The sequence below is a fragment of the Arabidopsis lyrata genome (genome assembly GCF_000004255.2).
Source record: "Arabidopsis lyrata subsp. lyrata unplaced genomic scaffold ARALYscaffold_7, whole genome shotgun sequence".
NCBI classification, from domain to species: Eukaryota; Viridiplantae; Streptophyta; class Magnoliopsida; order Brassicales; family Brassicaceae; genus Arabidopsis; species Arabidopsis lyrata.
This window is the reverse complement of record NW_003302549.1, coordinates 19466897-19491402: the sequence shown is the minus strand read 5'-3', so window position 1 is coordinate 19491402 and position 24506 is coordinate 19466897. Positions and strand designations below refer to the sequence as shown.

Genomic DNA, 24506 nt, shown 5'->3' with positions numbered 1-24506 from the left:
GCCGATTTTGTCTATCGGGATTGGACAATCAACTGGAGAATTCTGGTTTAGTTTTAACTTTTAAGTGTCGTTGAAAAAAAAAGATTGCCATTATTTACTAAACTAGGAAATTGCAAAATACAAGAATATTTCAATAGGTTGCAGAATTGCAATTAAAATTTAGTGATTCGAAATCTCCATTTTGCAATACTGATAATCAAAATAAAAAGGTTACATTTGACAAGTTTTTCATTTTCTTTCATTTCGCAACTAACTATAAATACATTTTAGTGATCTTTTCAACCAAAATGCAGACTCAGTTTATACCCTATATTCATGATTATAGAATTAGCTTCAGCTTTGCCAAAAAAAAAAAAAAAAAAAAAAAAAAAAAAAAAAAAGAATTAGCTTCAGAAACAAAACATATCTTCAGTTTCATTAGAAACATTAACGCAATGGTATAGAATTACTGTCTTCCCTTGGAGACAACAAAACACCTGAAAACTCATAATGAACGAAATGCAGTTTCCAAAAGAAACATCATAGCTAAAAAGGAATTTTCAACATTAGATAATATGATGAAGCAGCTCAAATATTTGATATTACAAATACAGATGAAAGAAATTGTTTACTACCCAAAAATTAAGTCTAATAAGCATTGAGCACTGCAAGGTTACTGACCTCTGGCTCAATGTGTCACTAATGAAACTACTAAGCACTGATATTAGAATTCTAACTACTTTTCTTTCAACTGCGCCTATCCGTTGTCACCCGGAAATAGCAAAAGAGCTATCTTTAGACAAAATGCGTTAGACTGGTCATATGCACAAAACAACCAAAGCTCTGTCTATGCAATGAGCCTCAGACACACCGGTGTGGAGAGTCGAGCAATACGGCATTAGTAGTACCTGTGTACTTCTGGTTCACCCGCGATGTTCTCCACGATCTTTGAATCAGTCGGGGTGATGTTCGCAATGTGGTAGTCACTTCTCTCTTTAGCGTTAAGTTTTTGTTGACAATCTCTTCCCCTGTACCACCATTACCAAGTGGCTGGGAATGATCTATCATGTTATAATCGGGTTGTTGATCTGACTCCTCAGTACCCTCAGCTTTACCTCCACAGCCATCATCAGATAATGGCGTCTTATCTTCTAAATCACCACTTTCGTGCCTTTTTATATCAGTTTGATCCGCATGGGAATCATCAACTTCATCGGGAAGGGAATTGATGTCTATATCTGTCAGTTTCCTAATCTCTTCTTTCTCCTCCACGGACTCGTTAAATAACTTCAGATTCTCTGTTCCATTATCCCCCTCTTCTACATTCCTTAACTTCAAACAGCTATCAACTGGGTAAGAAGAGGATTCAACATCAGCAGTTGCACAATTTCGCTCATTAAAAATCAGATGACAAGGGAAACTGAGATGTACCATTGGAAGAGGACACAATTGAGTCAGTGATCTGCTCCTTCACCAATGATTTCCCCAACATGTCTACACCAGGGAACACCAACAAGTTCAGATTCTTAATTGTTTTTTTCTCTGATTCATTAACAGGCGTGAAGCCAAAGCCTGAAGTCCATGTATCAATCAGTTCTGGCACTGCTGGTATGACTAACTTGGCTACTTTGAGAGAACCGAGCGCCTGATGACAAAGCACATGAAATATGGATCTTCAGAAAAATTGTGAACAAAAGAGTCCACTGGGTTAGACAGAATGAAGTGCAAATCAAACAAAAGAAGAAGACTGAGATAGTACATAGCAGATCAAGACATATGGCACAGTAAGAAGCTTGACTAAATCATATCAATTATCCTATAAAGTCACTTTTTCATGATTTAAATCAGATTTTCTACACAAATCTATGTTTTTAGTTCAGATGTAATCTAGCAATCATTTTGTCATTTAGCATTTCATATTCATTGGGAAACATGGAAATGCTAAACTATTTCCAATATTTCTTTCTTAATGCCTGAAAGAACCTGAGAAAAAGCAGTATGATCTGTCGCCAACTAAGTAGCACCGAAACGGGTACGGGAACTAGAAACGGGTACGGAAACGGGGACGGAAAACGGCAAAATAAAAATTCATAGATACGGGTACGGCATGGGTACTTCAATAAAACATATACATATATATATATATATATATATATATATATATATATATATATATATATATAATACCCTTAAATATAAATATAAGTCTCAACATAATTTTTTTTTTGATTTAATATTCTAAATAACATAAAAAAAGCTTAATATTGAGGAATTGATTTTCAAAGATCTGGATCATCTAAAGGTTGGAAAACTCAAAGAACCTCATATCTTCCATGGAATCTTATGTTAAACCCCTAGAACATGCCTTTTAATTCCTTTTACGTTTGAGTTTTTTGTAGGAAAAATAGTTAAGTTGCCTATTCTAAATGGAGGACACTTAATTTATTTCCAAAAACTCATTGGAAACGTCCCCGTATATGTTCCCTCACGTTTCCATTTTTTGCTTGACGTCCCTAACTACTCTGAAACGTGGGGGAAACATTTTTAGGCTGTCCCCATCAAGTACCCGTCCCCGAAACGAAACTGGGACGTGAGACGGCTGAAAATTAACGTCCCCGTGCATCATAGGTCGCCAAAACCAGCATTATAGCAAAAAACATTTGAGAAAAATAAACCAAAATTTTTAATGTAAATAATCACCAAACTAATTGAAAAAAAGAATTTACGATATGGCAAGAAGTGGAGAAGACCTACAGATTCAATGCCATCCATTAGTCGACGACACATCCCTTGACGCCTGTACATATAGCGGGTTCCGATAAACGGCATTTCTGCCAGTTGATTGCCGTGGATCCTGAGTAAGAGATAAAACAATTTTATGAGAAGAAAAACTAATTTATATACACAGAACTACAGTTACTATTCTCAATTTATTGAGAGCCCAGTAACAGAGTTTCAATCAAAGACCACTTGAGACCATGTAGAGGCATATACTAAGGGAATTCTTTACCTTAGTACGACATAAACTGCTAACATGTAAATGTAGTGCGTTCTATCCAGCTTAAGAACTCTCTAACTTAGCAAAAGAAATAGTATATGATAAAGGGGTTTTCTATTATTGGGTTTACATACTACTGCCCCACTACTATGATACGAACAGTGTAATGTCTAGAAACTTATTATCCCTTGTAATCATTTTAATGATATCCCAGACATACCTGATAGACGCCACAGCAATGATTTCATCACCCCTCTCCAAAACAGCAGTGAGAAAACTGCTAAAATTTAGCCGATGGAAGTTCGACCTACAAAACAATAGGGAAAAGTTTAAATATAATCTAGTAGCTTATGGACTGTTTACATATCCATTGCCAATGAACCAATTGAACAAAACAGAAGCATATAAGGACAGGTTGTGGGAATGAACTTACCAAAAATTATAAACAATGTTTTGAAGCAGGTTGACACCACTCCTGTGATCAACCAAAGGTGAAAAGCACTCATCCATAACAGAAAATGCAACAGCCATTTTGGCATTATATGCAATCTTCTCAGATATGTCACAATCGGCAACCTCACTAGGGAGCTCAAAGCGGCGAAGGAATGACCAGGAAAAGCCCTCAGGCAGTGGGTGTTTTACTCCAATGAGTAACTGAAGTTCCTCGAATAACTATAGATAAAAAAAAGAGTAGACACAAATGTAGTCAGCGTCTAATGTAATAATATATTCGCAAATTACCATATTCATATAATAGTAATGCTATTTGTTGCCCGATAACTGTCCAAGAAATATTTTTATTCATATCACTGTAATGTGCTTAATTGTCGTTTAACCTGATGCCAACATCGAAAGAAACGATTATCAGTGTCCTGTTTTACTTTCAGCAAGACACAAAAAAGGTCTAAATTCAACTAATCTACAAATCTTGTTTCAGTAATAAAGCCCAATGATAAAAGAAAAAAAAAGAAGAAGACTACCTCTTGACAATACTTTCCACAAAATGAATCAGTACTCCTTTCACCAGGCACTGTGCCATCTTGGTTGATGCATGCTTGGTGATCTGCAAGAGTGTGAGGGTAATGATTAGAGCCTAGAAGTCCGTTTGAAGAAGTTTAACAGAGCATATACATATAGATGCAATTATTAATAAGATGGCTTTAGGGTGTAGTTCATACATTTCTCTTCACATAGGCGGCAACTCGATAAGGAGTGTAGAGCTGAAGTGTCATGTATAGCTGCCTCAACTTTCTCACAAAATTTGCATGAGCAGTTGCAACAATACCAGGCACCAGAAGGGAATTTCTGCAGTTTGGAAAGAAATTAAGTCTAGAAGAAACAGAAAAGCCTATTCAACAGATAAAAGAGCTAAATTTTAGATGGTTGATCATCCGATCATCCGATCTTCCTTACCACATATTTCACTAAACTTCAATATAATGGTTCTTAGAATACGATGGTTTTTGACCAAAAACACAGACATATCCCAGAAAACCCCTCTTTAACATAAAATTTTCACATCGTAAGGAGCGACTTACTTTTATGTCCAAGCAGCTTTGATGGAATGTTGACGGGCACCCATCACAGCAGATAAGATCTCCCCCATCCCCACAAATACCACACGTATCATCATTTGGATCTCCAGAACAAAAATCCACAAAATGATATCCTTTATGTTGTGATTCACTTTGTTTATTCATAAAGTCATGGAGGCACTGCAAGAGAGAATTCCCACCCTCTAAATACAGACTTTTGAATGGCTGGTTGCGCTTCCCTCCAGCATGAACCTCGAAATCAAGAACAGAGAACACTTCATCGCAGCAGTTGCATCGAATACCCTCTTTTGTAATTATTCCTTCAAGAAGCATGTCAGTCTTCTTGCAGTCCATGCACTGAACTTTTCCGTTAAGTGGCACAATGGTTGAATCAATCATCCAACCCAGCATGGTGCGTTTCCCTTCAAATAAAATGTACCCACCGTCCTTGGCATCTGCATCCTCTAAAGAACTACGTGCTGACGGAGTACAACGCTTTCTATTATGTTTTTCTTCCCTCTTTATTTTTCTGACTGACACCGAAATTCTTTCTACGTTGTGGTATCCATGATCCCCTTTTCGTTTGTTCTGCATTATTCCCTTCAGCAATCTGTTTCCATGTAGTGAACGTTTTCCCCTTCCCTTTGTTGAAACCACGTTTTCATTAGTATCTCTGTCCTTCAGTTTTGGCCTATGCTTACCTGTATCGCTCCTTTTTTTCTGAATTCTTCTCCCTAATAGGTGAAGGTCCTCTTCTGGTAGCAAGCCACAACCAGAACCAGTGGTAGAGTTCATTTGATCATTCATGCTGCTTTCCAAATGTTTTTTGTAAACTTGATAAGCCTTAGTCACTGACCAGTGAGTCTTTCCCTCAGGATTAAGATACACAGCATCTTCATAAGCTCTCCCATTTCGGGGCCTATATTCGACAGTCCAACCAGCAGCTAGAAGTAACTGCAGTATTCGGTCACTCAGCATTTTCTTAGACTTTGATCTAGATTGTGTTCCAGCTTCAGTTTGCTTATTGTGTTGTTCCCCAATCATCCTTTCGCCATCAATTGAGGAATTGTTGTTCTGTGACTCTAAGGGACTCTCACAAAGTTTCAGTCTCTTCTTTTCTTTACAAACTGATTCATCTGTCATCCCCGATTTCCTCTTTTTCTGTGGTGTTGGAGGTCTTCCACGCTTACGTACCATCTTCTTTCCATCAGATTCAGGTCCCTTAGCCCTGCAGTTTCTTTTTGATCTCCTGGATTCATCAATAGAGTCACTCATACTCTGGTCAGGCATTATTAGGGGGCTCCCATGCATACAGTTGACATTGTCCTTTTCTATGTAAAGGCCAACCGCCGTCTCCTTGGTCTTAGAGGGTCTACCACGCCGACGACTCAAACTGATCCTGTCAACACTCGACGGGCTGCTTAATTCTGGAGTTCTCGCAAGTTTACAGTTTGTGTTAGGGCGACTCTCATCAGATTGACTGCTGATCTGCAACTTTCTAGGCCTTCCCCGTTTACGTTTAACTTGCAGCTCTTCATCATGTGGCTTGACACTCCCACCACATTCATCATCCTTGGTTTCAATCTTAACCTGGCTCCTAAAATCAGGTCCAGGAATCTCTTTAGCTTCAGCATATTCCCCGTGCTCAAGTTTTACTTCTACTTTCTCCTTGTTAAAGCAGCTTCCGCCAATAAGTTTCGCATCGTTATCATCTCTTACCAGTTCTTCCTTCTTATCTAAAGATGTCCCAAGTTTACAGTTTGAGATTGACCCGTTATCATCAGATTGACTGCTGATCCCAAACTTTCGAGGCCTTCCTCTTTTGCGTTGAACTTTCACTTCTTTTCCATGGGGCTCAAAACTCCCATTTCCATCATCTGATCTGTCATCCGTAGATTCCACTTTCACTTGACTTCCAAAATCATCTCCACAAATCTCCTCAGGTACAGGAGATTTCAAATGCTCATGTTCCACTTCTTCTCTAACCTCATCAACAGAACTTCTGCCACTAACTTTACCCATCTTGTCACCCTTATCAGCACACTTTCCTTTCTTTTTCACAGCCTTACAATGTTTATCACTCTTTACCAGATCCTTTGCCACAGAGCCTGAGCGAAGAACCCGCCGCGTAATGAGAATTTCACGCTCAATCGGCTTAACCTTCACTTTTTTCTTATCCTTAATCTCACTAACATTCTCCACGTTACCATCTTTCGGAGTTCTCTCCATCACATCATCAACCAAGCTATCAGTTTCACGCTCAGATTCACTGAAATCTTCAATTGAAGCACACTCGTTTAAATCAAAACCCTTTTTCTTTTTGGTTTCAAACATCTCTTCAATTTTTGACACAATGTTCTCAAATCTCAGTCATATAGAGAGACCCCTACAGCCAAAACTCACAATAAATCAAAAAAAAAAAAAAAAACTGACGAATAATTCCAGTAACAATAAGCGCAATCGAACGATAACCAGATCGAGAAACAATACGAAGAAGAAATTCAAAACCCTAATCAGAAAACGGAACACATAACCGTACCGGAGAAATTATAATATCAAGCGCGCTCCAGCGAAAATCAGACGGAGAAACGGAAGGAATCAGAGGGGGAAAAGCGAGAGAGACGGAGGAAGATTAACGAATCAGCGACGGAGATTCACCGGAGATTAGCATTGTTGGATCGGTAGAGAAGGAAGAGACGAACACTAAACGATCTTCTTCCTCAAGGGTTTAGCTTTGGATGTGAAAGTGGGAAGAGAAAGGGTTTTTAATATTTTTTGGGGATTTTATTTTATTTTATTTACTTGAGAGAAACATGCGCGAATCGAGAAATATTGCGATATAATTGTGTTTAGGGGTAAATTCGTCATTTATTGTTGTTGTTATTGGTAACGTCGTTTTTCCCTCCATTTTATTTCCGGGAAATTTTATTTTATTTTAAAATTTTGAGATAAGCCAAAAAAGACTAATTTGCTTGCTTTGTAGTTAGGATTAGATCAGTTTGGTTTGGTTAGTCTCGAATCTTTGAGTTTTTAATTTACCATTTACTTACACGAAAAAAAAAACCTGGTTAAGACAAACAAGAAGACAAAATTTACTTGGGACGTAAATATTCTTAAAACCTGTTTTGTGTGGAATTTTAATGAAAAGGGTAAAAAAAAAATGATGTTACACTCGATTTCGATCACTAGATGAGGTTTTTGTTTTTTTACATTGAGTACTCATTTTCTCACTAATTGGGTCTAGATCAAATTTGGCATTAGATAAATTTTGGATTTTTTTAACAACTTTAACCAATTTGAATTATCTGAAACCGGTAATTCAGTTTATTTTTGTCTCATACCTAATATGTTTTTGTACTCGTTGAAACATATATTTTAAAATATTTTTGTACTCGTTGAAACATATATTTTAAAATTTTGTTGGACAATTTTTGTAATTTGGTTATTTTGTCTCATACCTAATATGTTTTTGTCCTCATTGAAACAAATTAAACTAAATTAAACTATCTCAAACCGTCAAACGGTATTTATTCCAACGGGTTGTGTACAGATATATATATGGTATGGAGAATTTGATGGGCTCATGAAACGTGACAAACCCATACAAGTTATGGTTTTATAGTTTTAGTTTGATTAGGATGTTATTGCTTTTATGATTATCTTCTCCTTATTTTTGTGGGAATAGATATCTAAGCTGCATGGAATTGGAAGCGGGTACGCGGAAGCGGAAGCGTTTGGAAGCGCCGAAACGAAATTTTTTAAAAAATTAGGAAGCGGGTACGTGTTGGAAGCATATATATATGTATCGTAAATACCAAACATAAAATCATATTAGATTACAATCATGATAGAAAATAATATTAGAATAAATTAGTTGAAAACTAAATTTAAAAACCTTAAAATTAGACATAAATAGCAAAGAAGAAATTCTATGGGGTTTTATAAAATTAGGCTTATATAACGTTACAATCGACAACTATATCAAGTCTTGTTGTAGTGTAGTGGCATGGACAGTTTTAATATTCTCTCAGGTCGAGTGTTCGAGCCTTGGAAACTTCCAAAATTACTTTTTTTACTTAAAAGAAGAAGGGTAAATGTGTAATTTCCTTGAGGAGTCATCTTCTTCCTCTAGAAGCCCTAATCGCCGTCCTTCTTCTGTATTTTTTTCCTTTTTTTTTTTTGAATATTGGTAAGGCAAGCAACGCTTCCAATCTATCCCCGACGCTTCCCACTCAGAATCTTACGCTTCCACCACGATTCCAAAAGACTCATTTAGGGAATCGCGATTCCAAGCCGATTCCGAGCGATTCCGCTCCCGTTTCCGATTCCGGAGCGGGAATCGACACTTCTCCGGCGATTCCGTGCAACGTAGATAGATATACTCAAATCATGCGGTGTTTTTTTTTATAAATATTGTGAGAACTCAATAAGAAAGGATACGAGAATTATTTATTAGAAACTGGTTGTATCATTGTCTATTAGGTCTTGATTGAGACGTGTTAGAATTCAAGATGGAGGTGGATCAGATAATTTATCTTGTAATGTATATTTCTAATATTTATTGTAAGTATATTTACTAGATTATTACTTGGATAATTTTAAACAAGCTCAAACAAGAATAATTCAAAAAAATCTACATTTTTATTAACTATATGTATTATATGATAATTATACATATAGTTTGAAATAAAATCAAACAAAAATGATAGGAAAATTATAATTTTAAATCTTAAAGACTAAAAATAAATGCATTTTTTGTTTGGAAATTGCCTTTAAGATTTGAAGAAAATTGGATAGTTTTCATGTTTTGCCAATTAGATGTGAACAATTTTTTATTCGATTTAATAGATGTTATTGAATGATTTATTTTTTATGGAAAATTGTTAAACTTATTTAAGAATAGCTGGCTAGCCTTATTTTTAAATTTCACTTAAATATATTCTATTATTCTCTATGATTTTTGGTTATAAACCACACATCAAACCAAAATCCGCGTGGTTTCATTTTTCGAGTTGAATGAAATATGATTTTTTTGAATTCTTTATTATTTTCTCCTAAAATACTAAAATACCAATAACATTTTATGTAATTGTTTACACTATTAAAGTCTTTTTATTTGTTGTGCTTCCAATAAGTAATATACATCACTTCTTATAAACCTTAAATATTAGAAAATTTTAAATAATTATAGAGTTTAAATATTGGTAATATTTTTTAAAAACATTTTGTAAATCTTAAATAGTATATCTTTGTTTTAAAACTTTTAGAAACATTATATATTAATAATATTTTAAATGTTTTTATAAATTTTAAACTTTTATAAATTTTTAATTTTATTAATATAATTAATATTTTAAACTCTTACAAATTTTTAATTTTATTAATAAAGTTTAAATATAATTAATATTTTAAACTCTTACAAATTTTAAATATTTATAATATTTGAAAACTTTTAAATTATAAATATTTTTAATATTTGTAACCTTTTAAAAGTTTAAATATTTTAAATATATATATATATATATATATATATATATCGATAAAATAACTGGTTCAAATAAAGAATCGAATTATATCGAACATGGTTATAATCTTTATTTAATCTATAATCTTTATTTAATCTAGTCTTAAAATAGTTGGGTTGACCTATAAACAAATATAACCCTAGAGAGAGAGAGAAAATCCTAGAGAGAGAGCAGCCGCCGCCGCCATCGCTGTCCGCCTAAACCCTAAACCCTAAACCCTAAACTCTAAACCCTAAACCCTAAACCCTAAACCCTAAACCCTAAACCCTAAACCCTAAACCCTAAACCCTAAACCTAAACCCTATATATATATATATATATCGATAAAATAACTGGTTCAAATAAAGAATCGAATTATATCGAACATGGTTATAATCTTTATTTAATCTATAATCTTTATTTAATCTAGTCTTAAAATAGTTGGGTTGACCTATAAACAAATATAACCCTAGAGAGAGAGAGAAAATCCTAGAGAGAGAGCAGCCGCCGCCGCCATCGCTGTCCGGCGATCCATGGAGGCTCTCCCTCCACTCGATGGCCCAGGTCTCCATCAATCCCCTGCTAAGACCTACTCGCAAACTGTGTCCTCACCAAAGTCTCAAACCGCTATTTCCCCAGCTCTGTTTCTATCTCCCATGTCGTGACTACCACGGCTTCTGTGCTTGGCTCTGTTTCCCCTGTTCATGAAGTGATCGATGGATCTATTGAGATTGAGATTCCGTCGGAACTACTCATTGATGCTCAGCCCTTGTGGTCCAATTTCATTATGGGTCATTTCATTGGTGATGCACCCCATATTGGGAAGGTTCACGCTACCGTCAACCGTATTTGGGCTTCGCCGGAGAAGACCTCCATGATCGATGCTCAATTCCTAAGCTCTAAAACAGTACTTTTCCGAATCGAAGATGATCATATGCGCCAGAGAGTTTTGCGAAGACATTTCTGGCATATTGCAGACATTCCCTTAGTGGTTCGTGAGTGGAATCCTTCTACTGCAAACTCTAAGCCGGATCTCTCAGCCATCCCAATCTGGGTAGATCTTAAGTGTGTTCCGGATTATTTGTTTAATGAGAAGGTTCTGCAGTTTCTTGGTGATCAAATAGGTCAAATGCAGAGACTACACCCTAATACTGCTCGCTGTGTCCGTCTTGATGTGGCAAGATTATTAGTTGTAGTAAACCTGGAGAAGGCGCTACCTGATAAGCTCAACCTAAAATCATCGGGGCAAATTATTGAAGTCTCTTATCCCTGGCTGCCATCTCGCTGTTCTGAGTGTCAGGAATGGGGACACGAGGGGAAGAATTGTTCAAAAATGAAAAAAGGAGCAGTTGTGGAATCTCATGTTGCTGTGAAGGTGATGAAAAAGTCAGGCCAATCTGCAGAGGAGTCCTCCGTGGAGGTTCACCAATCCTCTCAGCAGTCCCCGATTATTGCTAAGGAGGTTGAAGAGGAATCAACATGGTCTCTGGTCCAGAACGGTGGTCGCGCTTCTCCGGGAAAAGTAGGGTCTGGATCTCCTCCAATGACAGAACTGCAGGTGGATGTTGCAGCAGCCTCACCTTCAAGGTTTCAGTTTCTTGCAGAGACCCTTGAGGAGGGTGAATGTGAGCCTGATGTGCAGGAGGAGGAAGAAGAAAACCAAACAGTGAGCCCGAAAACCATTGGTTCCCAAGAGCCATCAGTTGAAACTACCCGCAAGACGAAATCGCACCGCAGGCGTTCAAAGTCAAGACCTAAGGCTATAGTTACTCAGAAAGACCAGAAAACAAGTGCCACCGCAAACCAAACAAAGAAAGCTTCCCTTGGGAAGCACTAATGAATATGTCGTCTATATTTGCGTGGAATACAAGGGGTTTCAACAAAATGCGCAAACATAATGTAGTTCGACAATGGTGTATGTCAAAGAAGCCGTTCTTTGGATGTCTTCTTGAAACAAGAGTTAAGAAGGATAATTTTGAGAGTGTTTTTGAGTTTGCGCTACCAGGTTGGCGAGCGGAAACCAATTATGACTATCATAGACTGGGAAGGATATGGGTTTGTTGGCGGGAAGATATAACAGTCCATATTCTATACAAAAGTTCACAAATCATCACTTGCTGGGTTACTTCAGAGAGTGGCGAGCAGTTTGTGGTTTCTTGCATCTATGCATCAAATTTTCATGCTGATAGAATGTTATTATGGGAGGAGATTCGGCAGTGTGATCAGCTCTTTGTCCAAAGTCGTGTTCCATGGATCGTTATGGGTGATTTTAATGAAACTTTAGCCTCTTCAGAGCATTCTCGCGGCACAATTCTGGCCAATGTCACTGCTGGTCGTGGCTTTCAAGCACTTATATCGGACTGCGAACTGGAGGATCTTTCCTATGTAGGACCTCGCTTCACTTGGTGGAATAACCAAGAAGACAATCCCATTGGTAAGAAACTGGATCGTGCACTAGTGAATGGTGTATGGGGGCAAGTTTTTCCTTCGTCTTACGCCAGTTTTGAAACGTGTGGTGTTTCGGATCATTGTCGTTGTAGTGTCAACTTCTCTGAACTCACACAATCAGTTAGAAGACCATTCAAGTATTTCTCCTACCTTGGAGACTTGCCGCAATTTGGTAGTACAGTCCAACAAGAATGGGATTCCCTAGATCCAATATATCATTCGAGAGCAGCCTTATTTATATTCCATCGGAAGTTAAAGACGCTGAAAGCTACACTTCGAGCTCTAAACCGTGAAAAATATGGCGACCTTCCAAGAAGAACAAGAGAAGCATTTGACGAATTATGTGCTTGCCAAAACAGAGCATTAACCTTTCCTAGCGCTGAATCTTTTGCGGAAGTATCAGAGGCAACTAATAACTGGAATCATCTTGCTGGTGTTGAAGAACGTTTCTATCGTCAGAAATCTCGACTCAATAGTTTAAAGTATGGTGACCAAAACACTGCTTTTTTCCAACGTATGACACAAACACATGCTTCAAAGAATGCGATCAAACGCCTCAAAACGCAAGCGGGGGATACCATCACAGAGATTTCGGATATCAAGAGTGAAGCGGTCTCACATTTCCAGCAGTTTATCCAAACCAGACCCGCCAACATTGAAGAGGTTCACGATGACTACTTGGCTGATCTATTGAGTTTTCGTTGTAGTGCAACTACGGCCGCATCCCTGGTTCGTGAAATCAACGATGAGGAAATAAAATCAGTTCTATTTTCAATGCCTTCTAGTAAAGCTCCTGGACCTGACGGCTATCCGGTGGAATTCTATAAATCTGCATGGTCAATTATTGGTTCAGACTTCATAAAGGCGGTACAATCTTTTTTTATCTACGGTTTCATGCCTCGAGGAGTAAATGCAACCATTATCTCTCTAATTCCAAAGACCACAGAGCCTGAATCAATCAAGGACTATCGGCCAATTGCGTACTGCAACATATTATATAAGGTGGTCTCCAAAATTCTAGCCAATCGCTTAAAAGAGTTGTTACCATCCCTCATTGAGCCAAATCAAACAGGTTTTATCAAGGATAGGCTACTGTTGGAGAACGTTCTGCTTGCATCTGAACTTGTTAAAGACTACCACAAAGTAACAATTACTCTCCGTAGTGTCATCAAGCTAGATATCTCGAAGGCTTTTGATACGGTTGAATGGTCCTTTATTTCGGCAGTTTTAAGAACATGGGGCTTACCGGATCAGTTTGTGAATTGGGTTACTGTGTGCCTCTCCACGGCGTCCTTTTCAGTGGCTGTGAATGGAGAGCTTGCGGGTTTTTTTCCAAGCTCCCGTGGTCTCCGTCAAGGTTGTTCTCTCTCTCTCCGTATCTATACGTAATTGTGAATAATGTGCTCTCGCTCCTTTTAAATCGAGCAGCCCAACAATCTCGTATTGGCTACCATCCTCGGTGTAAGGATATGGGTCTCACCCATCTAAGTTTTGCTGATGATATTCTTGTTTTTACTGATGGTTCAGCCTCTTCTTTGCAAGGTATTATGATTGTTCTTGAAGATTTTGGCAGAATCTCCGGGCTGTTCATAAATACATCAAAGTCGTCAATCTTCACTGCGGGTCGTAACACATTAGGTATTCAGGAGGAAGCAGAGCGTTTAGGTATTCCTAAGGAATCCTTTTCTATTCGTTATCTTGGTCTACCTTTGACAACAAAGAAGATGACTCGTCAAGACTATGAGCCTCTTGTGGATAGAATCAGGTCACGTTTTCTATGTTGGTCAAGCAAGCGACTATCTTTTGCGGGAAGGTTAGAACTTATTCAATCAGTTATTACGAGTGTCATTAACTTCTGGTGCTCCATATTTCGTCTCCCTAAGGGCTGTTTCGACGTCATTGGTAGCATGTGTAATGCATTCTTATGGTCTGGCTCTCCTAATGATCACTCAAAGACAAAGGTAGCATGGGAGGAAGTGTGCAAACCGAAGGAAGAAGGTGGCTTGGGTATAAGGCGACTGCGTGACTCTTCACGGGTCTTTGCTCTAAGCCTCATTTGGAGATTGTTCACGGCCTCGGGTTCACTGTGGGTAGCATGGTCTAGGCGTTATCTTTTCCCAAACGCATCCTTTTGGAGTGTAAGTGAAGGGACTCTAGGATCATGGATATGGAGGAAGCTACTTAAGCTAAGACCACTAGCCGCATCTCTCATGTGTATGGAGGTAAAGAATGGGAACTCAACTATGTTTTGGTGGGACAACTGGACTGGTGCAGGTCGTCTTATTGACATAGTATGTGACATAGGGCCGCAGCATTTTGGTCTTTCCCGTCATGCTACTGTTTCGGAGGCTTGCATAAACAACCAATGGACTCTAAGACGAGCGCGTGGACAGCTATACCGAACTGTTATTGAGCTTCTCAGCCCAATCACTCCTCCTTCGCCTCATGCGAGTCAAGATATTGTTAAGTGGATGCACAAAACAGGGGAGTATCAATCCTCCTTCTCGTCTAAGTGTACATGGAATCTCATCAGGGACACTTCCACAAAGGTATCCTGGTCTACCTTGGTTTGGTTTCCTCAAGGGGTTCGAAGGTACTCATTCATCACTTGGCTTGCTGTCAAGGATCGTCTATCAACTGGCCAAAGAATGCGTCGTTGGGGCCAAATACAATTTTGTCCGCTTTGTGGTGAGCGCGATGAGACAAGGGATCACATTTTCTTTGCTTGTCCTTATGTGTTTGCAATTTGGTCTACTCTATGCACTCCTCTCTTGCGGCGTCATACTACTCCAGATTGGCATGACACAGTTCGTGCGATTCTAGCAAAGCAGTCTCCAAGAATCGACATTATCCTCGTCCGTATGGTCTTCCAAACAACTATTTATTTTGTGTGGAGGGAACACAATGGTAGAATTCACAATTCTAGCCACCAACACTACCGGAATCTGACGAAGCATATCGCCACAGCACAAGAACGCTCCTCTCTTGGCCCGTTGGTCATCTCTCTGCAGCTCCATCGTGTAAACTGCATTTGTTTAGCCACTGTTTTTCCAATTTCTTTGTAAGGTTTGATATGGTCCCATAACAAGCTCCAAATCAAACCAAGCCATACCGAACTCTTTGTACATATCTTTTCTTTTTGTTGATTAATAAATTTGACATTTCAACAAAAAAAAAAAAAATGGTTGGGTTGTAATCATTTCCTCGTATATGAGCGGTTTTCCTTAGACTGTATAATCAAGAAAATATTGTTTACCAAGTTTTCTATTCTATAAACAAGGCAAGTTCGATTAATATACATTTAAGGCAAGTTTTCTATACAAAAAAAAGAAAAAGAAAAACCTTTACCTGATATAAATAAGTCAAAACTTTTTTCACTGAGCAGATTACACCAAGTCTGGGCATGTACACCGATTTTCATGAAGGAGCCGCTTGTTCGTAAAGGATCTGGTTCTCATAAGAGTTAGTTGGAATCAGAGGTTTGGGCTCACCAATGACCAAGCCATCTAATACTTAATGTCTTTTATCAAGAACCGTAAAAGCATTTTGCAATAGTTGTCTTGCTTTCCGATCTGCAGTACACCCAGAGGCTTCCATTTCCCTGAATATTTCTGGAACCTGTGCAGCCAGCAATTTAAACACCTACTTTATCAAGATAACACATAGCGTATATACTCAATGAAACGTTTGCGGTGAAGGAACATGGGATTACAAGGTGATTATAGAAGAGCTACATACCTTTTCATACTTCTTTGCTCGAGTGAATGCTTTCATAAGTGTACTATAGGTAACCACATCGGGGGTGAATCCCTTCAGAAGACAAACTCGAGCAGTTCAGCATATAATTCAACGATGACAATAGGGATGTACTAGAAGTTTAATCGAATTAAATATGCATACGCTTTCTTTAATATGGTGATAAATAGATAGAGCTTCCATGTGCTTCCCAACAGTTCCAAAAGCATTAATCAAAACATTCAACATAATCAAGTTTGGTTCAATCCCCTCGTTCTCCATCATCTTGAGCACCTTTACTGTCTGTTTGTACAGTCCCTGTGTAAAAATTTGATCATGACTTCAGTTAGATTTGAAAAACAATGCGTCGTAGTTTTTGGAATACTAAAGATGTATGAATAGGCTTCTGGCCAAATGATAAACTTTTCGAAATCATCAATCCAATTTGGTCATAAGGTTGACAATTCGATCAGGGATGATCCTATGACAATCTTCGGGATCACTACTAATATAGAGGGCATGGGAAACTATATGAGATTACCGGAAAGCTTAGGAGGATCTAAGACAAAGATTTTCTCTTTTGTTAAAGAACGTCTACATGACATAATAAATGGTTGGTCTGCAAAATTCTTATCTAAGAGTGGCAAAGAGGTGATGATTAAATCGGTAACTGCTGCAATGCTTAGTTACGAAATGTCGATTACCAAAATCGGTAACATCAAAACTTAACAATGCAGTAGCATGATAGGAACACCGATCTTTAATTAGCTTCAATAACATGGTTCGCTAACTGAGTAATCTGTATATTCGTAAAAACCACCTTTATATCAATATTTCTGAGTATTATGATAGGAACACCGATCTTTAATACAAGCTTATGGTTTGGTAACCCAGAAACTTAATATTGAAGCTTTCTCTTATAATAAATATCAAATAAATTAATATAGCAATTCGATGAACGCCTAAAAAAATGGGTTGAATTTGTGATTTTAATAAACAAAAGATTATTAAAAAAATTAAATATAAAAATAATTTACTTGATATAATCTTTGTGAGTAAAAAAAGTAGAGAACAACTCCATATTAGAGTAAAAATGTAGAAATGGGTTCCAAATGCATTTACAAAATAAATTCACTTATTTTGTTCCATGCTCGTTGTTTTGTTTTATTAAGGTACTGCATATCTCACTGTAGCATTTTAAAATTTATTTGGGTTATGTTCACTTAAATATTTGGAATGTCGATTTGTTAAGGTCAAATTTTGATATTATAAATTTAGTCTATCTTGTAGTTTTTGCTGGGTTCATTTACTTGGTTATTTGAACTAGTAGGAACTAGGAAGATGTGATAAGTTAACTTAGTTATATTTTCTTTTATATTTTATTCATATTTTAATTGAGATTACACATAAATAATGAATTGATTAATAATTAGGTAGACTAGATATCGGAAATTTATTTTGAGACACCAAACCGGCTATACAACAACAATAACGACCATATTGATCTCCTAGACAATCTCCTCCTTTGGGATGCCCCATAGACATGCACTTTTGCATGCATTCTAATTGGCTTCGACATCCTTTCAAACATGGTTCGATATAAGGCTTAAATTGCATCAAAGCTGAACAACAAAATAACAAAGTAAATAAATTATAAAATAGCAGAAGCAATAAAACAAGAAAACTCGTAAAATAAATAAATTTAAAACAAAATTGTAAAACAGATGGATACCGAAAAAAAAAAAACTATGACATAGTAGATGAATAAAATTCTGTATAATCTATTATACAATTAAAGAATGCGGGATTAGTTAAAAACAATTTGTTATTTTTTACGTTTTATCATTTTGTGTTTATAAAGAATATGGTGTTGGTGGAATCATAATTTAAAAACGTGAAAACCTGAAAAAGTTTAATACAATCCAGGCCCACGATCTCATATTTGATATTTGGTTAATAACCAAAACATTAACAACAATTTTTACACAAAATCATAAATTTATTATTCTAAATTCTTAATTGCAAACAAACGCTTTTCTTGATATGATTCCACGAATGGTTATACTATTCAATTTTTTCACAAGAAATTTTAATCTGAAAAAATTAATTTCTTCCATTGTAGACAATGCATAATTAAACAGATAAATATATTACCTGAAATCATAGGCATAAGGATGAGAGAAAATATCATCAACGAAGGTAATAAAAAAGGTGAAAACTTTTTCGTTGTCATTACTTGTGTTTCTAGAGGATGCAACAACTCTTCTTCTAGATATATTCCAAGCTCCCGAAAAAAGAAAAAACTATAGAAAATAATATTCAAATCAATGTTAGAAAAATTGCTCAGTGCCTTCTTTTTTTACTGTTTTATATATAAAAAAAAATTGCTTCTTAAATAAAAGCGTCTAACATTTCCTACAAAATCATCTTTAAAACACTGTTTACCTTGCGTTTATTTGTTATATGAATATAATCTATGAAGAACAAGAGTATGTAGACCATATATATATATGCATATATATGTATAAAATCTTCCACATTAATAAGTTTTCGATAATAGAAATTTTGAGTCAATATTTTGTCTCTATATTAAATGCTCTTTCTATTTGAGATTGTGTTTACATTTTAAATTATTATTTTATCAAAGAAAATCCTTTATTTTAAATTAATTAAATCATTTTGTATCATAAATAATTTACTAAGAATGGATTTTATTGTCCATGCGTGCGTTCTTCCAAATAAAATTTACAGGTTTGACTCTAATTTTAACTTTATTTTTCCATCTGAGATTATGTTTAAATTTTAAATTATTTCATAAATAGAAAATAAATTTCTTTCTTTTTCATTTATTGTAAATCTTTTCTTATCATAAATAATTTACTATGAGCAGAGTGTGTTGGCCAACACTAATCCAATGTTATTTAACTAATGATTCTAAATCTAACTTTAAAATCTGGTGTTATTGGATCTTATACTTCATTAGATTTTAAAAGTTTCGTGTTATTCAACTAAGATTTAAAATACTATTAAAATCCAGTGTTATTCAAAACTAAAAGGCTTGTAAAATATTTGTATATTAAATCATTTGAAATGAAACCTCTTTGGAGTTTCATGAGTAAATCCAAGATATACGGCATAAATTTTGAAATCCACACAAACAGATTCTTAAAAACAATATCATAAAGCAAATCTAATTGAATAATTGAATAAAGGCTATGTATCTGTTTTTGGGGTCTAAAGGTTATGTATCTGTTTTTGGGGTCTAAAGGCTATGTATCAGTTTTTGGGGTCATACAATGGAATGCCAAGCTAAATTTTGAATCATTTTACAGTAAATAACTAAATTGTTCAAGCAGTCCTCAAAGGGTCTTGAACCTGTTCTAAGAGGCCCACATTGGTGCATCAAGTTCCAAATACTTTATAACTGAGTGTTATGGAATGTAGGTCGGGATAATCCTTGGGGAGAGAATGCGCACCAAGGAACGCATTACTTAGGAGAGGCGTTCTTCATGATCAGTCGGGTAAAACAACCTTCTTTTGTGAGTCACTCCCCGGTTGATGGATGGTTTGCGTCGTCCTATCCATTTAATTTTCTCGAAAATAGGTGAGTGTTTTTATTGTATGTTCTTTAGAGGTGTTCTTCATCAAATATTTAAAATTTTCTTTGTTGATAGAGACTATAGTTCCTGCTGGATGAGTGTTTATTCTTTCATTTTTCCCGTATGTATAGTCAGTTGGATCATCTTTGGATGTTCCAAGCCATCAAAAATAATTAATGTCTTTTATTAAGAACCATAAAAGCATTTTGCAATAGTTGTCTTGCTTTCCGATCTGCAGTACACCCAGAGGCTTCCATTTCCCTGAATATTTCTGGAACCTGTGCAGCCAGCAATTTAAACACCTACTTTATCAAGATAACACATAGCGTATATACTCAATGAAACGTTTGCGGTGAAGGAACATGGGATTACAAGGTGATTATAGAAGAGCTACATACCTTTTCATACTTCTTTGCTCGAGTGAATGCTTTCATAAGTGTACTATAGGTAACCACATCGGGGGTGAATCCCTTCAGAAGACAAACTCGAGCAGTTCAGCATATAATTCAACGATGACAATAGGGATGTACTAGAAGTTTAATCGAATTAAATATGCATACGCTTTCTTTAATATGGTGATAAATAGATAGAGCTTCCATGTGCTTCCCAGCAGTTCCAAAAGCATTAATCAAAACATTCAACATAATCAAGTTTGGTTCAATCCCCTCGTTCTCCATCATCTTGAGCACCTTTACTGTCTGTTTGTACAGTCCCTGTGTAAAAATTTGATCATGACTTCAGTTAGATTTGAAATTCATAGCACTATTTACTAGAAAATATAACCCTTCTTAAAGCTTGCACAATCATTGGTGATGAAAAGACAGGCAGTTTTATCGGACTTGTACAATGCTTATACTTGAATTCATATTAAGCACCAGATAGACCCAAAATTCAGGTTTATCAGAACATTGAAAATGTCAAAAAGTTGGAACTGAAAAGAATAAGATATATCTGGTGTAGACAGCCAAATAATTTACAACGAAAGTAAAAGAACAGGCCAAATTGTGTTATCAGAATCTATGAACTAACTACAGTTGTTAACATTCTATACTCTTCTATATATACCAAACGAAAACGGCTGAAACAATCATGTATAGTGTCTACATAGTTCAGGTCACAAACAAAAGAAACCGAGAACAGGAAACACTGAGAGATAGTAAACCAACCTGCTGAGCATATGCATTTGCAAAAGTACAAAACAGATTGGCTGAAGGAGCGACACCCTGTGACTTGAGCTTACCCACAAGTTCCTCAACATCCTGGAAACTCCCAAACTGTCCAATAATTTGAACTAAAGCTGCATAAATAGCTCTTGTATCTTTATGTTCCTTACACTTTATGGACTCAAAATGTTTATCTATCATGTTCCAGTTCCCATTCTCTCCCAACCGGGTTATAAGATTCACAAACATCCTAGGGTCAGGATAAAGCCCCTGATCTTGCATCATTGTGAACAACTCAAGCGCCATATCAAGCGCACCGTGATGACAATGCCACCGTATCAACGAATTCCATGTACTAATATTAGGCTTCGAATCACTAGAGCTCTGCATTTTCTCTAAAACATCTAACGCTTCATCCAACTCCCCGTACTTACCAAACGTATCGATAATGCTATTGTATATCTCCACATCCATTGGCAAACCAATCTCCTTAATCTCTTCTACAATCCCTAAAGCTTTCTTCCACATCCCATTGTCTCTATAAATACGAATAATCTTCCCATAAACAAACGAATTCAAACGAAACATCCTCTTCTTCATCTCGTTAACCACACGCCACGATTCCTCTAATCTCCCAGCACTAACATAATAATTCAATAAAATCTCACAAGTTTCTTGATTCTTATCAACATTTTCCTCTTTCATATGATCCAAAACCCTAACAGCTAACTCTAATTGACCTTTTCTCAAATATCCACTGAGCAAAGCATTGTACAATCTCACCGAATAGCTTCCATTGATTCGGAATCGAACTACTTCTTGAAACAAAGCATCAGCTTCAAGTGTCCTTCCCAGACTAGCGAGTGTTTCAATCAAACTAACGTAGGAAAGAGGATCGGGATGGGAACCGAGAGAATCGATTTCGGCGACGAGAGACATTGCTTCGTTGATTTCACCTGTTCTACAGCAATATCGAATCCAGCGATTGTACATAGACAAAGACAGTTCCTCTGTGACTAATTGGCGAGGAACTGGTTGGTTAGAGCAGCAGCAGCCATTGACGAGTCGTCGCGAGTCTCTGGAACTGAAAGAAGTAGAAAATCTCGTCGGAGATGGAGAAATTGAGACTCGGAGAGTGAGAGCTCCATAGGAACAGTGAATTTCAGTAGCCATTGACATAGCTCTTGAGCTCTAACAACTCGAACAGTGAATTGAAAATTATTTGGGTTTTATTTATTTTATGGAAATCAAACTTTTAGAATATGGAATTTTTTATTTATTCTTGGTCAACTGTAGGATTGTTATTGACATCAAAAAGTCAGTACAGAGAGAAGTCTAAAAACCAAAGAAAGGTAAAAACTGTTATAAATAATTACTTTATTTATGGTGTATATAAATATAAATAATGGAGAAAGACTTTATACCCGCAGAAGGATCGGGATACTGAAAATAAAGAGATGAGAGGGAGAGAGATTATTACTTCTCTTGTAATTGAAGTAATGAATTGTGAAGGTGTGAATTACATCGAACGATTTCGATCGTTTATATAGAGGTAGAAAAGATAAGTTACTATGCTGCATAGTGAGGTGGACTCCACACAAAATATTATTTTACCATCGTTTACGCATGTGTATTTGATGTTGCAGCTTTCCTTGACTTTTACAACATTCCCCCTTGGAGACCAGTGTCACTATGTCTCTTGCGTAATATTTTATGTTGCCTCGTTAAAAACCTTTCTAGGAAAACCCGGTGGGAAAAACCATAGTAGGTAAAAAGAGTGCAACCGCGCAAGCTCCCCCTCGAATGATCAAGATCATAACTTACAAGTCTTGTTGACGACGCATTCCAATGTTATGAACATGTTTCCTGAACATAGAGGTGGGCAAAGATTTTGTGAAGAGATCCGCAGAATTCTCGGATGATCGGACATATCTTACTTCAATGTCTTTATTCTTCACGAGCTCTTGGGTGTATGAAAAGAACTTTGGAGGGATATGTTTGGTTCTATCGCTTTTGATATATCCTTCCTTTGTCTGAGCAACACATGTAGCATTGTCTTCATATAAGATAGTTGGCTCTATATTCAGACTAATTCCACTACTGGTTTGAATATGTCGACTTATTGATCTTAGCCATACGCATTCTCTACTCACTTCATGGAGTGCGATGATTTCAGCATGATTCGAAGAAGTAGCTACAAGCGTCTGCTTCTGAAAACGCCATGATATAGCAGTACCTCCAATCGTGAATACGTATCCTGTTTGTGATCGAGCTTTGTGTGGGTCTGATAAATATCCTGCATCTGCAAAACCAATCATTTGACCATTTATATTTTTAGGATAAAATAACCCTAAGTCAATAGTCCCTTGAAGATAACGAAAGACATGTTTAATTCCGTTCCAATGTCTTCGTGTAGGGGATGAACTAAATCTAGCCAAAAGATTGACTGAAAATGATATATCAGGTCGAGTGCAATTTGCAAGATACATAAGGGCTCCAATTGCACTTAAATACGGTACTTCAGGACCGAGTATTTCTTCATTCTCCTCAGGTGGTCTGAATGGATCACTCTCAACATTAAGTGATCTAACGACCATTGGAGTACTGAGAGGAGTTGCCTTATCCATATTAAAACGTTTTAACACTCTTTTGGTGTATGTGGATTGATGTACAAATATACCCTTTTGAGTATGTTCAATTTGTAGGCCAAGACAAAATTTTGTTTGTCCGTGATCTTTCATCTCAAATTCCCCTTTTAAATAGTTTGTTGCTTTCTGTATTTCAGCTTGAGTCCCGATTATGTTTAGATCATCAACATATACCGCGATTATTACAAATCCGGAATTTGTTTTCTTTATGAAAACACATGGGCATATAGGATCGTTCACATATCCTTCTTTCGTTAAGTGCTCACTGAGACGATTATACCACATTCGTCCAGATTGCTTTAACCCATATAATGATCTCTGCAACTTTATTGCACACAACTCTTTGGGTTTAGATTTTAATGCTTTTGGCATATTAAACCCATCGGAAACTCTCATATAGATATATGTATCTAATGATCCATATAAATATGCTGTAACGACATCCATGAGACGCATCTCTAGATTTTCGCCAGCTGCTAGACTCATCAGAAATCTAAACGTTATAGCATCCATAACAGGGTAATATGCTTCCTCATAATCAATCCCGGGTCTTTGAGAAAATCCTTGAGCTACGAGACGAGCCTTGTATCTCGTAATTTCATTTTTCTCATTTCGTTTTCTAACGAAAACCTATTTGTATCCAACCGGTCTCACATCTTCAGGTGTGAGTACAATAGGTCCGAATACATTTCGCTTATTGAGCGAATCAAGTTCGACTTGTATTGCATCTTTCCATTTTATCCAGTCATGTCTCTTTTGACATTCATATACAGACTTTGGTTCTGTATCCTCGTTTTCCTCATCAATTTCCTTTGACAAAAGGTATGAGAAAACGTCATTAACATCATCCATTTTATTTCGATCCCAGATCTTTCCATTATGTATATAGTTGATAGA

General features: G+C 36.6%; 4 protein-coding genes across 6 annotated transcripts; all 4 read right to left on the bottom strand.

Moving 5' to 3' along the window:
* Positions 1–522: 522 nt before the first annotated feature.
* On the bottom strand, positions 523–7422 carry LOC9304544. Its single transcript, XM_021018895.1, has 9 exons — positions 7052–7422; positions 4516–6898; positions 4156–4282; positions 3958–4040; positions 3411–3649; positions 3198–3284; positions 2734–2833; positions 1411–1624; positions 523–1328 (listed from the first exon to the last, which is right to left on the bottom strand). The coding sequence occupies exons 2-9, from the start codon at positions 6844–6846 to the stop codon at positions 841–843; spliced, it is 3669 nt and encodes a 1222-aa protein (XP_020874554.1). The 5' UTR covers positions 6847–6898; positions 7052–7422; the 3' UTR covers positions 523–840.
* Positions 7423–15696: 8274 nt separating this feature from the next.
* On the bottom strand, positions 15697–16541 carry LOC9304543 (putative pentatricopeptide repeat-containing protein At5g36300). The gene is made up of 3 exons (XM_021019353.1): positions 16365–16541; positions 16203–16274; positions 15697–16082 (listed from the first exon to the last, which is right to left on the bottom strand). Exons 1-3 carry the CDS (start codon positions 16482–16484, stop codon positions 15978–15980), a joined length of 297 nt encoding a protein of 98 aa, XP_020875012.1. The 5' UTR covers positions 16485–16541; the 3' UTR covers positions 15697–15977.
* Positions 16542–17547: 1006 nt separating this feature from the next.
* LOC9304542 (defensin-like protein 91) lies at positions 17548–18704 on the bottom strand. The gene is made up of 3 exons (XM_002868424.2): positions 18645–18704; positions 18354–18502; positions 17548–17821 (listed from the first exon to the last, which is right to left on the bottom strand). The coding sequence occupies exons 2-3, from the start codon at positions 18430–18432 to the stop codon at positions 17622–17624; spliced, it is 279 nt and encodes a 92-aa protein (XP_002868470.1). The 5' UTR covers positions 18433–18502; positions 18645–18704; the 3' UTR covers positions 17548–17621.
* Positions 18705–19839: 1135 nt separating this feature from the next.
* LOC9306550 (putative pentatricopeptide repeat-containing protein At5g36300) lies at positions 19840–22203 on the bottom strand. Of its 3 annotated transcripts, none has more exons than XM_021019829.1 (4): positions 20965–22183; positions 20359–20511; positions 20197–20268; positions 19840–20076 (listed from the first exon to the last, which is right to left on the bottom strand). In XM_021019829.1, exons 1-4 carry the CDS (start codon positions 22138–22140, stop codon positions 19972–19974), a joined length of 1506 nt encoding a protein of 501 aa, XP_020875488.1. In that variant the 5' UTR covers positions 22141–22183; the 3' UTR covers positions 19840–19971. The 3 variants fall into 3 exon arrangements, with proteins under 3 accessions (XP_020875488.1, XP_020875490.1, XP_020875489.1); XM_021019831.1 differs by having other exon boundaries at positions 19985–20076; positions 20193–20268; positions 20965–22203; XM_021019830.1 differs by lacking the exon at positions 19840–20076 and having other exon boundaries at positions 20086–20268; positions 20965–22184.
* Between the last annotated feature and the right edge of the window lie 2303 nt (positions 22204–24506).

What these genes read in the sequence shown, in the direction of transcription:
- LOC9304544 (XM_021018895.1), bottom strand. Translation starts at nt 6,846, where the DNA reads ATGTTTGAAACCAAAAAGAAAAAGGGTTTTGATTTAAACGAGTGTGCT. An exon ending in AACATTGTTTATAATTTTTG is followed by an intron (nt 3,285 to 3,410) that starts GTAAGTTCATTC and finishes ATTGTTTTGTAG; the next exon opens with GTCGAACTTCCATCGGCTAA. An exon ending in TAATGGATGGCATTGAATCT is followed by an intron (nt 1,625 to 2,733) that starts GTAGGTCTTCTC and finishes CTTTGTCATCAG; the next exon opens with GCGCTCGGTTCTCTCAAAGT.
- LOC9304543 (XM_021019353.1), bottom strand. Translation starts at nt 16,484, where the DNA reads ATGATGGAGAACGAGGGGATTGAACCAAACTTGATTATGTTGAATGTT. An exon ending in ATCACCATATTAAAGAAAGC is followed by an intron (nt 16,275 to 16,364) that starts GTATGCATATTT and finishes TGTCTTCTGAAG; the next exon opens with GGATTCACCCCCGATGTGGT. An exon ending in GAGCAAAGAAGTATGAAAAG is followed by an intron (nt 16,083 to 16,202) that starts GTATGTAGCTCT and finishes CTGGCTGCACAG; the next exon opens with GTTCCAGAAATATTCAGGGA.
- LOC9304542 (XM_002868424.2), bottom strand. Translation starts at nt 18,432, where the DNA reads ATGACAACGAAAAAGTTTTCACCTTTTTTATTACCTTCGTTGATGATA. An exon ending in CCTTATGCCTATGATTTCAG is followed by an intron (nt 17,822 to 18,353) that starts GTAATATATTTA and finishes TTTGTTGTTCAG; the next exon opens with CTTTGATGCAATTTAAGCCT.
- LOC9306550 (XM_021019829.1), bottom strand. Translation starts at nt 22,140, where the DNA reads ATGTCAATGGCTACTGAAATTCACTGTTCCTATGGAGCTCTCACTCTC. An exon ending in CAAATGCATATGCTCAGCAG is followed by an intron (nt 20,512 to 20,964) that starts GTTGGTTTACTA and finishes ATTTTTACACAG; the next exon opens with GGACTGTACAAACAGACAGT. An exon ending in GAGCAAAGAAGTATGAAAAG is followed by an intron (nt 20,077 to 20,196) that starts GTATGTAGCTCT and finishes CTGGCTGCACAG; the next exon opens with GTTCCAGAAATATTCAGGGA.